Here is a 16515-nt window from a genome sequence, read left to right as displayed (position 1 = left end):
TGCAAAATAGCTGGATGTTCAAATACTTATTTCCCTCACTGTTAGAAACAGCATAAAATTGAAATAACAAACAGATGAGAACATACCTTAACCCTCGTACCAAAGTTACTGATAGCAGTCACCCAATAAAATTAAAAAGACAATCTCATTTGCCTGAGGATAATAAAACACCACCTTTACCCTCAAGGGATAAAAAACACAACTATTTTCAATGTAGGTTCCTTGAAAGAGAAATAAGCATAAATTGAGGCCTACATCTTGGATAAATATGTTATATTGACAATAATGGAGGTGGAAACTACAAACCTGTTTCTATGTTATACCAGAATAAAACTGCATGAATGTTGATGCATATTGTAAGTGTACCAGAAACTAACATTGTAAACATGCATTAAAAGTCACATCACATGGTCTGCTTTTGAGTCGCTCCTGTTTTTTATTTTATTTTATTTTATTTAGTCTTTGTCTCCATCTAGTGGACAAATAAAAGAAAAAAACCTTCTCTCCGATTGGCCTAATTTGCGATGTGCTTCTTTCTGATTGGCTCTTAAAGCCATACCGTGACTTTTGAGTTTCCGTACAGGAACAAACAACAGTTAAATATTTTCTGGCATTGCTTAAGTAAAATATTAATTTATATTTATTACATTTATTCAACAAATATTTTTCTTTGCGCTTTTGACATTTTGGGGATTATCTACTAAAAGCATAAGTGTTGGAGCTGTATAAACACGGAGGGGTTCTTGTTTCTTGTCGGAAGAGAAAGGCTAAAGGAGTTTGGAACCCCGAAGTTGAACATAGAGCTTCCCCTCGATGCTGTTTTGACAAAATGTTTGGCTTTAACACATTTCTAAGGCCAACATTTGTCTTCCTGTTAGTGAAGTGTTGCCTGGTTAGTTGTGATATAACGGACGGGAACGCGGAACATCTTAAGAGGGAGCACTCACTGACAAAGCCTTACCAAGGTAAGGAAAGCTAACCAACCAGCCGAACTCTGTCTGTTTTCCTCTCTATCGTCGGTTTCAAAAAGTTTTCAGTGATCTCGCCAGCTCAAATTGACACATTTCTGACAATGTGCATCTGCCATAGCTTTTTTCAAATTACAAGGGAAAAGATAGATATTCTGAAACATCTGCAAATCTAGTTCTCGATTGCTTGACTTGAAGCCTGCTAAATCCTTTGCAGGTCGTCCAGAACATTCCCCATTGGAAAATTACCCCTGCCATTTATCTCCTAAAGCTTTAAGGCAGATATTTCATCCAAAAAGTTTGATTTAACTACTTCCTATATCCCTGGATTGCTATTTTGTTGTCCCAGGTATGATAAAAGCCAGGTGTTCGACTAAAACTCATCTAACTAGTGAACATAACATGATTGTAGATTGTAATTTATTTGAAGAAATGCATTTTTGGGCTTTATTTAAGTTGAGTTGACAAATGAAATGCAGAGTGTTCTTCTATATTTTTGCCACTATTGTATATAATGAGGGTAAAGGTTCCTAAAAACAAATTATATTATCTTCTTGACTCAAACTTAGATTTCAGTTTTATTTTACTTTAGCCTTCAGAATATTTAAAGTGAAGTTCACTGATCTGGTACCTAACAATCATGATAGTGATTTTACTTTTTAGTTTTGCCTGCTTTCATACATGCACCCCTGTATTGGCCTCCTGTAGAAGCCTTGAGGTTGTTGATCATGATAAGCAACTGACTTGCATCCTTACCTGCAGGTGCCTGAAGCAATGCAGGAAAACCTCTCATGCTTTGGAAATCTAGTCTGCATACGTGTAAGGCTGTGCAAACAGTCATTAAATTGCAGTGCAAACACAGACAGCTCGTTTAAACACCAGCAGTATGAGGTGGCGTTATAAAATAACTCGCTCAAACAATTGTTGTATTTATGCAGTATTGTCTCCGTTTGCATATTTTATTTCTTAGATCTGCCATGTTTAAAGTTTTCATGAACAGTAGTTACTTCAGTCAGTTTAAGAGGAATCAAATCCAGGATTTGCATTGTGCATGTTTAGCCATGTGAGGCACTAAGTGTTTTTTTTATTTTTTTTTTCTTCTGATATTTTAAGGTTGTGTGCAAATTTAATGACTGCAAAAGTAATGAATTGTTCCTTTTAGAAGTTTTGATCGCCTCATATTTCTCTTAAGGTGTTGGAAGTCAGTGGGATTTCTGGGGAAGCACACTGGTGACAAGCTCATATGTCCGACTTACTCCAGATGAGAGAAGCAAGCAGGGATCCATATGGAATACTGTGGTGAGGAAGATTGAATGTATGCTGGTGGAAATAATGAAATTGGATGATTGTTTCACTCCATGACTCTGATCACTTGGAGTCATTAAAAATCCAAGGTCCAAGCATCCAAACCAATCAGGGCAGCAGGCACACTCCAACAAATTGTACATTCTAGAAGAATTTTGTTTGAATATAAATTATTAAGTAGACCAAAGCATCATAATTATCATTACTTCAAAACCCAATAAACATTCTCATGATTTAATTATTAAGATCTCTTCATGTAGCCAGACTTTTAAGGTTTTGCAAATCTATCATTGATCTGATTTGTCTGCTCTGACCAAAATGAAGAAAAATTCTACTCCTAAGAAGGTCTATAAAAAAAAAAACTATCTGAAAAAGCAGTAAAGGAAATTGTTAATAAATAGTTGGGTGGGGTGGAGTAGAACCAGGCCAAGTGGAGCGGGTGGAAAATTATGGTAAATTTGGTACATGTCATTGGTTGAATTTTTCTGTGGTGTACCATTTGATAAACTTTGTTAAAAGATGGCTCAATCAATCCGCCTTATGATTTGTCAAAAATGCATAAAATCTCTCCCACATCCTGTTAAACAATCTTCATCAACTCAAAGTGACACTGGGGATATCGAAAGTCTCTGGTGCAAATAAAACCATCTCCTTACTGCATTTGTTTATGCATTCAAAATTTCTGTTCCTTCTCACTTTGTTTATGTAAATTCCTTGTAGCCTTGTTACCTGAAGGACTGGGAGCTGCATGTGCAGTTTAAAGTTCACGGATCAGGAAAGAAGAATCTCCATGGAGACGGCATTGCCATCTGGTACACGAAGGATAGACTCCATCCAGGTAAATCTTAATCCCAATTCCTGTGTTTGCCCAGATTCTCTGGAAGTAAATGGTTCAGGAGACCTGAACAACACGCTTTACACTACATTCAGTCCTTCATCCACACACTGGTTATGGCAAACTACATTGTAGCCACAGCTGCCCTGGGGCTCACTGACAGAAGCGAGGCTGCCGTATACTGTCGCCACCAGGCCCTCTGACCACTATCAGTAAGCGATGCAGATGAAGTGTCTTGCCCAAGGACACAACGACAATGAAAGCCGGAGCCAGGGCTCGAACTGACAACGGAACTGGCAACCCTCCGGATGCAGCGCATACTCCTTCATCTGATCCCACTGTCACCAACTTACAGTTCAGTGTGCCATGTTTGGATTTAGTGGAACGCAAAATCCACAATTACTTCCAAATGTAGCAATTCACAGAACAGTGATTTTTTTTCCCTTTCTTTTTGTGCTCTATAGTTTTAAATGCATATTTTTATCATTTTATTTTTTTTCTTGCAATGATGGTCTTAAAAAAATGACATCCATCCATCCATCCATCCATCCATCCATCCATCCATCCATCCATCCATCCATCCATCCATCCATCCATCCATCCATCCATCCATCTTGAGATTAGGTGGCCTGCTTTGATGCCCCTCTGGAGCTAAAGAACCACTACAGGAGATTGGAGGACAACTGTGCCCTTGCGTAGCAATATTAACCAAAAACATTCCTTTAACCTCGCTGAAATGGTTCTTCATCAGTTTCTTCCTTCAGGGCGACGTCTTAGAGTCCCTGCCTGTTGATTAACCGCTATAAGAACTCATTTGTTCCGCTTTCCATTAAGGCAATAAACAGTATCAAGCAGTAAATTGTGGAATAGGCAATGGTATTCAAAATTTAAACTAAACTGACATTATTTTTTTTAATTTATTCATTTTGTCATATAACAGATTTTTTAAAGAAGGGTTTTTATAAAAAAAAAAAAAAGTCAAATTTTTTTATGGTGACTGTAATGTCACACGCTTCCTTGTGTATTTTATTCATTGTCTTATAATGAAATTTCTATAGCAGTCTTTTTATGTGTGAATGCAGTGTGACACATACTTTGGACTATGTAGCAGCCAGAGTCTGTTCCCATATAAAATTTATTTTGGGACAAAAAGTTAATCTAATCTAAACAATGCTCTTTAGCTACACTGTATACTTAGATACCATGTAAATAATTTGGTCCAGGCAAAACAAACACATTTGGTGTTAACACACCTTTAGGGAATGGCAAAGAATATTTCTAACACTAGACTGGACATAAAGTGCAGATTTTTTTTAGATTTAACACATTTACTATCCTTCTGACAAAATCTGTTCCCAAGCAAATCGTTTGTTGGAGGAGCGATTCAGCAGGGCAGCTGCACAAGTTAGACATGTTTAAGTTGCATCACATCTCTTGCTAAGCCAAAAGCAAAAATTAAATAAAGTAACCCCTTTTTAATCTGCAGCGTACACCAAACAGACAGTTTTACAAATTAAAGCAGGATTTTAAGATGTATGCAGTAAATTGTAAAAATATGGGGTTGGGGCATGTAGACAGGACTATAGGACATCTATTTGTACAGTTTCTTTGCGAAACAGGTTGGTTTAAGGGCAAGTAGTCAATTTAAAAAGTTAAAGGGATGAAAAATTGTAGTTGTGGTAGAGTATAGTGACTTTATCAGGAATTGTAAATAATTATTTTAGAAGATGTAACAATCTTAATTCAAGATTCCATCATAATGCAATGTCCATTTCCATTGTTTCAGTTTCTTCTCATATTTGCTGTTCAGTGTGTGTGTTGTCCGCTCATATCTCACCCTCATGTCTGCCTCCACCTTAGGCCCAGTGTTTGGAAACCAAGATCAGTTTCATGGCCTGGCTATTTTTTTGGACACCTTCCGCAATGACCTCCATGGAATGGATGTGAGTGTGGCTCTAGTGGATTGATCTGCTTGTTTCTTTTCAGGGCCTGTGTTTTCCAACAATGCTCACTTCCACGGACTGGCCGTTTTTATAGATACTTACTCTAATGATGAGTCGACGGATGTGAGTGGTTCCTGTTGGCATGCTCTTAGCTGTTGTTTCAGTGCTGAGTTTAATGTCTTTATTGTTAAGAAGCATGTTGTCAGAATTCAGAGCATTTCAACATTTAAATCCCAGAATGATTTTAACATGTGTACTACTTCAGAAATTATACATGTGCAGAAATTGAATGGGAAATTTTACATTGTCACATTCTTGTTGAAATCTATACAGTAAATTGGATGATCTATAAATTGCATTTATAATTTCATTTTAAAAGCACTGCATCCTTTTATTTGACCATTTGATCTGAAACCATGAGCTTAGTTTTGCATGCTAAAAAAAGTTTTTAGTGTTGCAAAACCACATTTTATGATTTAAGGAGTCCTGTTGTATTGTTTTATACACACCTGGTCTATTGCATCCATTTGTGTCAGTTTTTGTTTTGTTTTGTAGTTTTGTTGCAGTGAATCTTTAATATTTTGTATCTGATCGTTTGTTTGTTACCAGCGCTCCTTCCCTTACATCTCAGCTATGGTGAACAATGGCACAGTGAATTATGATCATGGGAAAGATGGCCGTTCATCGGAGCTTGGAGGCTGCTCAGCTGACATCCGAAACCGAGACTTTGACACATACCTTGCTATCCGTTATTCCAGAGGAAGATTGACTGTGAGTATTGACCCGGAAAGGTGTCTTTTTTTTAAAAGTAGCATAACTTGCATTTTTTATTTTTATAATGTACTATTTATATCACTCGTCACCTATAGGAAATAAAACACAACAAACGTTCAAACTGTTCAAAGAGCCATATTGGACCAAAAAAAACAAAAACCTAGCTGTCTGGAGCCACAAAAATGTAAAAGTCTTATATAAGCCTTGTATAGCAACACAGACTCTAATTATATTAGCCAACTATAGAAAAGGAATACATGGGACTAAAAATATAATAAGCACTTATGATTAAATGTTTATACTGGAGTAAATGTCCCATCATGTGACGACTCTGCTCAGTTCAAATCCCATTGTAGCACAAGGTGAGGAAGGAGCAGTGAACGCTCTCACTGCGTGGAGTTCACTGCTCGCCGCTTTACCGCCCTTCACCTTGTGGTTTGTGTGTATTAGGTTTTGTTGCATTAATCAAATTATGGAAACGCAACAAAGAAGTTGTTTTTTGGTGTTATTTTTTATTTTGAAGATTTGGGGAAAAATGGAAGAAAATTCACCTACCTGCATTAGAGCGCTACCTATTCGATCTGTGAACGGTTATCCATGTCTTGCGACGACACTAGCAGCAGTAGTGGAGTTTGGAGATGCAATCTACTTCTTAAATCTATCTTTGATCCTAATCTATCTTTGAAACTTTTTCTCTCACTCCCAACTTTGTGATTGTCTGCAAATTTAGCATGCCTTCCCGGTAAATGCCTTTTCAAGTTATTCCCTTTTATTTCTTGGCAACTTCTTAATACAAAGCAAACATGCAGGCAATCCTTTCACATTAGTAATGAAAGCAAATGATTCGGTCCATTCTTCTTTGAATCCTCTGTTTTCATCAGATATCTTCCCTTTTTTCCCTTTGGGATTCATGGCCCGAGACACACTCGCCGATTGGTTTACAACAGCCATGACCCAAATCTCCCTTAACAGAAATGTTAACATTTATTGTTTAAATGTATTTATTATTATTTATTATACAAATTTTTACAGCTTTGGAAAACATAATGAATGTTTGTTTGACCTCCTGCACACCATATTAAAGCAAAAAAAAAATCTATGTTTTTCCATTTTCATAAATGTTTGAAAAAGCTCCAGGGAGCTGCAAGGTGGGCATTTCAGAGCTGCAGGTTGCCGACCCCTGTCAAAAAAATGGTCTATACGACTAACTTTCTCACCTTCTGTTACCGTTTTGGTCTTTCCTCCAAAATGTGTGCACATGCATTTTGAGCAGTTTTATTATCCATTTATTGATAACTATAAGGAGCTTCTATAGTTAATTAATGTATTATTTCAATCAAGGGTAAGCGATAATTTAAATGTTTGTCAAATTATTATAACTGACAGCAACTTTAACGTGTTTTAACACACTTTAAGTATTGGTCACAAAAACAGCAGAATATTTCTAAGGAAAGCCTTTAGAATAAACCAATCAACATTTAATGAGATATTTTGTACCCTTTTAATGGAAAATATCTTTAAAATAGCATTTTTCTTTGACCCTTTAAGACTAAAAAATAGTTCCTCAGCAGTTCAGAGCTAATCCTTCCCTATTTTACTGAATCTGAATGTACTTTTGGTCAGAAGTTCCCGGGCTTTTCTGCTGATGTCATCAAGCACCTATATGTTTCATGAGTCCAAGCTAGGTAACAATCAAAGCGTTATATTCAAGATGGAGTTTGCGGATACTCAGAAGTGACCAGCATCCAGCTCAACTCAGACGCCAATGGTAACTCCACCTAAGGTGAAAAAAAACTAAAACTAAGTATGAGCGCAAGGTGAGAAAACAGGCAAAACAGTGCGGTAGTTTTGTGTCTTTGCCATAGGTGGCAGTATAAGGAAACTGTAATGTTTCTTTAACTACTAATTCTTCTCACCCAGGCAAAAATACACGTTAAAAGGTAAATAAAACAGAGTTGTTACTCTTGGTTGGACCAAGGGGGTGGGGGAAATTTGTGAACTGGTTCTGCATTTTGGGCACGGGTACCAGTGAAGATTACTTTTCAGCATTGGGTCCTCATTCAGTCCAGGGTTTTCAGCCCAGGCTTCTTCTAAAGACTGGGAAGCAGCCAGTTAACCAGCAACATCTGACCCCGGCTCCAGCGTTTCCACCAGGTGGAAAGTGATGGCCAGCTAGAATACTGGAGTCTCTCCTTTCATGGTTGAAAGCCTGAGGGGAAGAGGGCGCATACTTCCCGCAGTTGGGTTTAAAAACCCACTGTTCCAGGATGTGACATCAGAGAGACGGGCTGTATCAAAATGCAGTTGTCTTTTGATCTTGTGACACATCGGGTGAGGGACAGCACGTTTCCTTTCCAAGTTTGTTTTTGATTGATCACAAGCTTTGTGTCAAATGTGACATACACATGTTTCAGGCCTCATTTAGCGTGTTACTTGATGAATCAGATCCCTGATCTGTTTCGGATCAATGTACTGTTAATGAGCCAAGCTGCAGCTGGTAAACAAGGCCTCAGATTTCCCTCTTGGAAAGGAGTGTAAAAACTCCGGTCTTCAAAGGGGTGATGTACTGTAGCTTTAAATCAACGCTCCTGCATCAAATGACTGAACGCTTCCTCGGCCCAATAACTTGATGACCTCAGTATATGACGCAAATCAGTTCAAGTAGACGCAGCTCTAGATCTAGTGGAACACTGAAAAAAATAAAAGTATTCAGATTAATTTCTTTTGAAGTGAAAAAGGTTTTTCTTTTGCCTGCTGTCCAAACAAAATACGTTTGTTTAAAACTAAACATGTTTAGCTTTGGGTTTAAAATGACAATTTTTGCCGATTTGTCATTAAGACCCAAGAACCCCATCTTTAGTCTTGTACCCAAAATATCTAATATTATAGGCATTATTTTGTTTCAGGTGATGGTTGATGTGGACGACAAGAACGAGTGGAAAGAGTGCATCGACATTGGAGGTGTGCGTCTCCCTACTGGATATTACTTTGGTGCATCAGCAGCAACTGGAGACCTCTCAGGTAATGACAGAGCTGGGAAGTATAATAGTGAGGAAAGTGAATCTCACTTAAATTAACTTAAAAGCAATTCTCTGAAACTTTCACTTTTTTTTTTTTGGGCCAAAAAGCAATTAGATATTTATATTTTGAAAGTAATATCCAACGATCTTTCATATCCTTCATTGTGCCAGATAATCATGACATCATCTCTATGAAGCTGTACCAGCTGATGGTGGACCACACCCCAGAGGAAGAGAACTTGGACTGGACTAAAATCGAGCCCAGTGTCAACCTTTTTAAGTCCCCCAAAGGTAGGTTAGGATTTCATGGTAGGAAGTTGGGAGAAAAAGGAAAACTTTATACCAGTTAACATGTTTTCCATTAACTGTCAAGTGGTATCAGTGGTGCATACATACTCTTATTCATTATAGTATTCTTGTGTCTCATTCAAACCCACAAATGCTCACTTCAGTGCAGAGATTGGGATTCATAAAAAACAAACTTGAAAATGTGAGGTCCCTCACACCAACTGTGACTCATATGCACGTTTCTTAGAGAGGAGACTGGGGGTAACAGAAGCTGGTGTGCATCATCAATTTTCTCTGAGATTTATTGTCTCACCATATAAAACTTTAATCTAGATTGATTTACCAGATCCGAAACTGTAGCGCAGTATATGCCAGCACTGCTGAGTCGACTTGACACCAATAAAATAGATAAATTCTGCACATATTTCAATGTTTCCTACTCATCACCTTCCTCTCTGGTGATTAATGGGGTGAGTCGTACAGATGAATGTACTTATGTAACAATCACAGAGATTGCTGTAAACATTTAAATACCCCATACCAACGATGCCAAATGGTGTGCAGCTGCTGATTTAACAAGTACTTGTTTTAGTTAATTACAACTGTAATTCACGATCGTTACTAGTGTAAATCACATCCATCATGGCGATTCGATTCAGTATCGATTTCCTGACACGTTTCGATTATTTTCGATACTCAAGAATACACCATGATTCGATTCCATTAATCGATTAATTTAAAAAAATTTTTTTTTTTTTTACACCTTACAGGCTAAACAAAGTTTCAAGTTTGAAATAAATCAATGAAAGCTGTAATATCGTTAAGCATTTTTTTTTTAGAAACAACAGCAAATAACAGAAGTAGAAAAGTTGCATCAAAAAATACTGCAAAAATACTGCACAAAATCAGTGCGATGAGTGCAATGCAATACCTCGGCTCCAGAGTGTGGACGTCCCCGCCCCCTTGAGAGACGCTCCGCTGCACCTCTCCCAAATTGTAACTGACCGCAAACAGTGCCGCAGACAGGAGGCCGGCTTGTTTTGTTTTTATGACCGAAATTGCGGAAAACAATTTGTGAAGTTTGACCCACTAGAAGAGTGAGGTGCACGAGAACGCTAGGACCCTTTTTCCACCTGGATCTCCGATATTTTTGGCCCTCATGTCCCTCCGTCATCGGACTAAACTTGCCCCCACTCCCTCGCCGCCTCTGCCGTATCTAGACCCACAGCGTGTAGCTCAGACCGCGCTTCAATTTTCAGCATAATTTAAAAATGTCTGTGTCAAGCTTGCTGCAACACACTGCTGTAAGAGTATAACCAGGAAGCCAGGTAGGATGGCAAAATAGGTTTAGCGCCACCGCAGCACGGGAGGGAGAATTACGCCCAGGAGCAAATGGATACAAATAGACCGGAGGGGAAAAAAAAAAAAAAACATGAATCGATTATCTTGCGGACGTGTCGATGCATCGGATCGTCGGCTGTTGCATCGATACAAAACGATTCTTATTTACACCCGTAATCGTCACAAGCGTGAATTAGTATGAAACATTTTCAACAATTTATCAATAAATCTGATACATCACAGCCTGAAATAAGCGCCATGCTGCCTGGATGTCCTTGCACCAGAATCTGAATGCGACATTGACTTCCCATCTCATACACCAACAACCTGGTTAAACTGTGGTTGCCATTGCTAATCATTAAAAGACTTTTAGCCGCTTGCTCATTTAAACACACAATGATGCTAATGCTGTGCTTTGCATGGACCATTTATGGTTTAATATGGGCTGAAGAAGGAAGAACCTGAAGTGGACCCTTGGATATAAACTACCAGAGAAACCTGTGATCTCTACAGGACCATGACTTGGTTTTGTGTGTGCAAGAAGGCTGTGGATTAATAGAATGCAACTGCAGTTAGATATGTAGTACTGGTAGTGAAATAAAATGTTAAGCCAAGAGTAGAATAGCACAAAGACTGCATTGAAATTGTTAAATTTCCCCTCTTTTGCAGACAACATTGATGATCCTACTGGAAACTTCCGTGGCACGCCCCTCACAGGTTGGAAGGTGTTCCTGCTTCTGCTGTGTGCTCTGCTTGGAATCGTTGTGTGTGCAGTGGTGGGAGCTGTGGTTTTCCAGAAGAGACAGGAGAGAAACAAGAGGTTCTACTGAACATAGATGCAACATAGACATTTACAATGACAGAACGAGCACATACAATGTGAAATTTTGCTGAAGATTGTACAAATGTTTATAACTTTTAAAGCACTGAGTAACAAATGAATATCGGTAATGAAAAGGTGGAGGATGCTTGTTGATGTCAACATTTACCCTGAATGGATTTTTTTTTCCTTTTATGTATCCTCATGCTTTGATAGCAGGGCAAAAGTAGATTTGAACATGGAATTCAGTAAAGAATTGTCACCACATGCCTTTTGGTTAATCTGGTGTCTCCAGCATCTTTGGGGAATGGGGAAATTTTGATAGATTTTTTTCCTTTTATTTTGTCTTCCAATCATGTTGTTTTTGCATGTAGTACCAGGCTAAAAAATGATCATTCAAAATAAGATCAACCAATATGTTGGCCTGCAACCTTGATTTACAGCAGAAGAAAAAATTGTGTTTATCATTTTTTGGGATGGGGGGGGGGATAATACTGTTCTCCACAATATCAGAATCTTCCTCTTTGTCGTTTGGAGTTTGTTTTGTCTCATTTCTGTCTTTTTGGGATTCTGATTTTTTTTTTCTTTTCTATCAGTATCAAAAGGTGATGCTATAAGATCCACAGTTCTTAGTTGGTCTTCTTTTTATGTATGTTTCACACTTAGAAATGCAGTTATGTATAATGATTTAATCGTTTTCTGGAAAATAATTTAATCTAGAACTAAAAAAAAAAAAGAAGAAGAAGAATTTGGCTTAAAAAAAGAAACATTGAGCAGGTTAATGAATAATCCTATTTTGAGTTTCGTTTACATTTCAAGTCTTTTTTTACATGGAATATCCTTTGCTGCTGTCAAGTTGTAATAATCACACAGACATGTCATATATTCTCTTTACAATCAGCCTCTGCTAACAGCTATGAATTAAAAACTGCTATGTGCTTTGGAAGTTTTGAGGTAATTTAATGTGTAGATATGTCAGCTGTGATTTTTTTTTTCTTTTTTTTTTTAAATGAGATGTATCGGCATTTGGATTTCAGTTTTTTTTTTCTTTTTAAGGCTCTCTGGAAAAAAAAGTATTAGTTAATCTTCAGTTTTAATGAAAAGCCAATTTTCTATCCAAAACCCTAAATCAATATTTCTGTTGTGAGGCCATTAACTAGACATGTTCTTTTTTTCTTCATTTAAATGTTTACTGTGAGCATCTTACAGTTAGCATCTACATGTTTTTTTTTTTAAAGTACCAGAATTATTCATGAAAAAGGAGTAAAAAAAACCTCTCTGAAGTGACCTACAGTGTTAATTATGACCTACCAGCTAAATGTATGAAAGGTTAGATTGAGGATTTAACATTTTACCTAACAATGTTCACAGTTCATCTTTAATTTTGACTCTGGATATTTTCCCTGCACAGTCAGCTCCATTTGTGATGAAACTTGAAGCAGCTTCCTCATCAGAAATAAAAGTGATAAAAAGTTACTATTTTTCATTAAGTGGTTCTTAAGTGAAAATGAGATGATTACAAATTCATTTCTTTGTATTTCTGTTCTGTAGCTATGTAAAACTATGGGCTTGGTCTAGTTTAGGTACAATGATGCTCTGTAGGGCTAGTTTACAGGACAGTAAAGAAATCCAGACTTGGTGTTTTAAAAAAAAAAACACTTTTTCATGTCCAGGGTAAAATCTCTTGTGCTAATTTTCAGCTTGGTTATAACTATCTCACGAAGCTGTGTAAATCTTCTCTACTAGAGGTGCTAGGCCTGTTTAGGTCTACATAGGTTCAGGTTTAGCAACCTTGAAAGCAACTGGCAACACTGCACTGTTGCAAAAGTAAACAGTGTCTCCCTACATTTGTGATAGCAGATGGAGAAGTCGGGGAGTTAATCATTTATATTAAATCCTTCACCTGACAAAAAAAAAAAGAAAAGAACTTTGAAATGAAAAATCATTCAATATATCTCAAACTAATAATTGGATCAAAATGTCAACAGTTTTTGTTTTTTAATGAGCAATCGTGTAAAGTTTTCGACTACCTTACATTTTCTTCTTTGATTTGAACCTTCCCGATAGTGGCCGCCCAACCTATTAGCTCAAATATCCTATCAATCACTCGGAAAGTTACAATGAAACCCTAAGCAAAAATCGAATGCAACACAGACCTGGCTCCTGTTTTACAGAGTTTGGAAATTAAATGTTATCTGTGACCTGTTGCCAATGCATTTAAAGGGACTCCAGATCATATCTTTTGTAGTAGACGCAACTGTGGGGATTAGAACATTGGAATGTATGCGTTTTCCTGCATTAATTCTCTAATAGAATAATCTATATTGCAAAACAGGTTAACCCTGGCACATTTCAATACCTCCAGATGTCTTATTGTAAAGTAGCAGCCTAATTACAAAGAGATATAAATAAGGAATATATGTAGGAATATACTGTAAAATGGAACTAAAACTGAATAACTATCTGTTAATCTCTATACTATATTGCTTACGTTTAACGTGCAATTCCATTTTCCGTCACGCTTATCCCATGCCATGGGGTCATAAGGGCTGCAGGTGCCTATCTCTGTCTACAGGCAAGAGGCGGGGTACACCCTGGACAAGTCGCCAGTCCATCGCAGGGCAACATGGAGACAAACAGCACAAACAACTATTCATTCACACACAAGAAGAATTTATAGAAGCCAATTAACCTAACAGTCCTTTTTTTGGACTGTTGGAGGAAGCAGGAGTACCCAGAGAGAAACCACACATGTTTAGGGAGAACATGCAAACTCCATGCAGAAAGACCTCGAGTCTAGAATCAAACCCAGAACCTTCTTGCTGCAAGGCAGCAGTGCTACCCACTGTTCCAATTTACAGCCCTACATTTAACATGAAAAGTTAAAAAAAATATCTGATGCAATAAGATTCTCTAAACCATCAATTTTGTTTGTATATAGTGACAGATTTCCCTCTGTAACGAAAACAGTCAAAATCATTCAGTTATTTCTAATCAATTTCAAGCATAATTATTACCATAGATATCAAATCAGTGCCATAAAATATTTCAATTCAGTAAATTTAAAATTGACAAAGAACAATTTCCATACAACTAATAAAAATATATTATTCAGAACACGGTACACCACATGTCAACTAGAATGCACATATACTTAAATTTTCTCCCATTTCGTCACATTGTAAGATTTCTTTTAACCACTAGATGGCAATGTTGTATTTTATTAGATCATTTTGAAGACTTACAAATCTTTGCTCTCCTCTCTGTAGCTCTAATATATTAGTAGACCAAACGTCATAATTGCACCCTCTTTTGGGCTCATGAGGCTTGTCCTGCTCTTTTCATACATTCACTGTTTATTTTAATAATGCTGCTGTAGGTTGTGCAGGATCATTGTTGGAGAACTGTCCAAGGCTGAGCATCTATTTAACCTTGGAAGCTCAACACAGAAAGAAATCACGTGATTGTAAATGTAGGGTTCCAGTTCTTTACTTTATATTCTTGCATAACCTCTCCTGATCTCTGGCATTAACAGGTCTTTCTTCAACCAGATTTACATTTACTACATTCATAACTCTGAAGGTCTTTATTGAATTTTCATAATGCAACCTAGCACACAAATAATCCACCATCCAATTAATGAGCCGAATAGATATTCAGCAACTCATGACAAAAAGAGAGAGATGAAGGCAGCACTTTATGTAGTCCATGGTTCATGCTTCCCACTTTTATACCTGGAAGCAATGATTGACTGGAAACCTGACTGACAGTCGAAGCTTTTGCCTCGGGTTGACGGCTTAAACCTTTCCACCTGAGCCCCAGTGACATTTTACTCCAAGCACAGAAGACATGCATGCCATATCCATATCTGTAACTCAAGGTTATTTTTTATTTTTCATGAATCCCTGCATCAAGCAGTAATACACGGTAAGAAATACGTATTTCCTAAATATCAATAATTGATTTTGAATAGGTCAAAGTATGAGAGCCAGATTCTGTTTACTAGTAATGACATCCAATAAAGAAACACTTTGTTTTTAATTGCAGTTCCATAGCCTGTGAAGTTGTTAAGTTGTCAGGCTGAAATGCCTGTATTGTGAGAGGCTGAGAGACACTTTGTAGTTTTGTAAACTGTTGAAAGTTTTGTATCATTTGAAATCCTCTTAATTGTCTTTGTTCTTTGCAACTTTTCTAAAAAAAAAAAAAAAAAAACTGGAATTGGTGTATTTAGTTCTGAATTATGTTTTTTGGTCGTGATAAACTGTTAAAACCGTCAGAGATGCAGACTGATGAGTCTTAGCAGTGCTCCTTGCTGTGAACTCAGCTCTATGCACTGCGGTACTCTGTAAAACATACATCTGTATCCTATGCAGATAGAGCAGGATTCCTCTGTTTGTTAATACACACTTTCAGTACTTAGGTGAAGTCTACTTAAAGAGCAAAGCTCTGACTAAAGGCAAGAAATTGTCGATGTTTTGAAAGCTTTTATTTAAGGGAATTTTAAAGGCAGAAAAAGTATAATCCAAAGTGTTCGATAAACTTTTTCTCAAGGACTGTTGAACGTTTCTTTTAAAACATTTTCTAAAGGCTGTTCGAAGTCACCCAGGAAACGAAGAGAAAGAAGTTACTGTATTTCTAAGATTTTATGCTCTTTTCTAAAGCGGTCCACTGCAAGTTGTCAACATATTTTAACTTGAGATGTGATTTTGTTAGAAACTTTTTTACGTCGCTAGATAGACTAAGCTTCATCCTTTTTATTCTGACAGTGATGACAGAGTTTACTGCAGTTCACAAAGAGACTCGCCCAAAGAGACAAACGTACGAGGGCTGCAAACGTTAGGGCCGCAAACCATAAGTTGCCTTCTTTAAATGCCTAAATTTTAAAACAGACTATTGATAAAAAATGCTTCGAATTTTTCAATCAAAATTCTAATTTCATACAAAATGGCTTGACAGTTTCAGTAAACTATAAGAAAATATTACAATTCCTTTAAGATTTGTATTTATATATAAAAGGATCAAGTTTGGACTTGATTGTTTGATTGTTGTATCAACATAACTAATGCTACAAGTATAACTTTACCTGTGTTTGCTCTCATACACCTTAGCAATTCAATTTCATTTTAATTCAATTTATTTATGTAGTTCCAATTCAAAACATGTGTAATCTAACAGCACTTTACAGAGACAATTCAACCAGATCATACAGTCAGATTGTTTC

At 37.1% G+C, this 16515-nt stretch overlaps 1 protein-coding gene across 2 annotated transcripts; it reads left to right on the top strand.

Annotated features, from left to right (window-relative positions):
* Positions 1–615: 615 nt before the first annotated feature.
* lman2 (lectin, mannose-binding 2) lies at positions 616–11559 on the top strand. Of its 2 annotated transcripts, none has more exons than XM_015371537.1 (8): positions 616–965; positions 2161–2267; positions 2994–3111; positions 5095–5174; positions 5661–5822; positions 8732–8846; positions 9017–9136; positions 11144–11559. In XM_015371537.1, exons 1-8 carry the CDS (start codon positions 830–832, stop codon positions 11302–11304), a joined length of 999 nt encoding a protein of 332 aa, XP_015227023.1. In that variant the 5' UTR covers positions 616–829; the 3' UTR covers positions 11305–11559. The 2 variants fall into 2 exon arrangements, with proteins under 2 accessions (XP_015227023.1, XP_015227022.1); XM_015371536.1 differs by lacking the exon at positions 5095–5174 and adding an exon at positions 4969–5051 and having other exon boundaries at positions 622–965.
* Positions 11560–16515: the final 4956 nt, after the last annotated feature.

This window comes from Cyprinodon variegatus, unplaced genomic scaffold, assembly GCF_000732505.1.
Source record: "Cyprinodon variegatus isolate N-32 unplaced genomic scaffold, C_variegatus-1.0 Scaffold59, whole genome shotgun sequence".
Lineage (NCBI taxonomy): Eukaryota > Metazoa > Chordata > Actinopteri > Cyprinodontiformes > Cyprinodontidae > Cyprinodon > Cyprinodon variegatus.
This window is presented reverse-complemented; position numbering and strand designations above follow the sequence as displayed.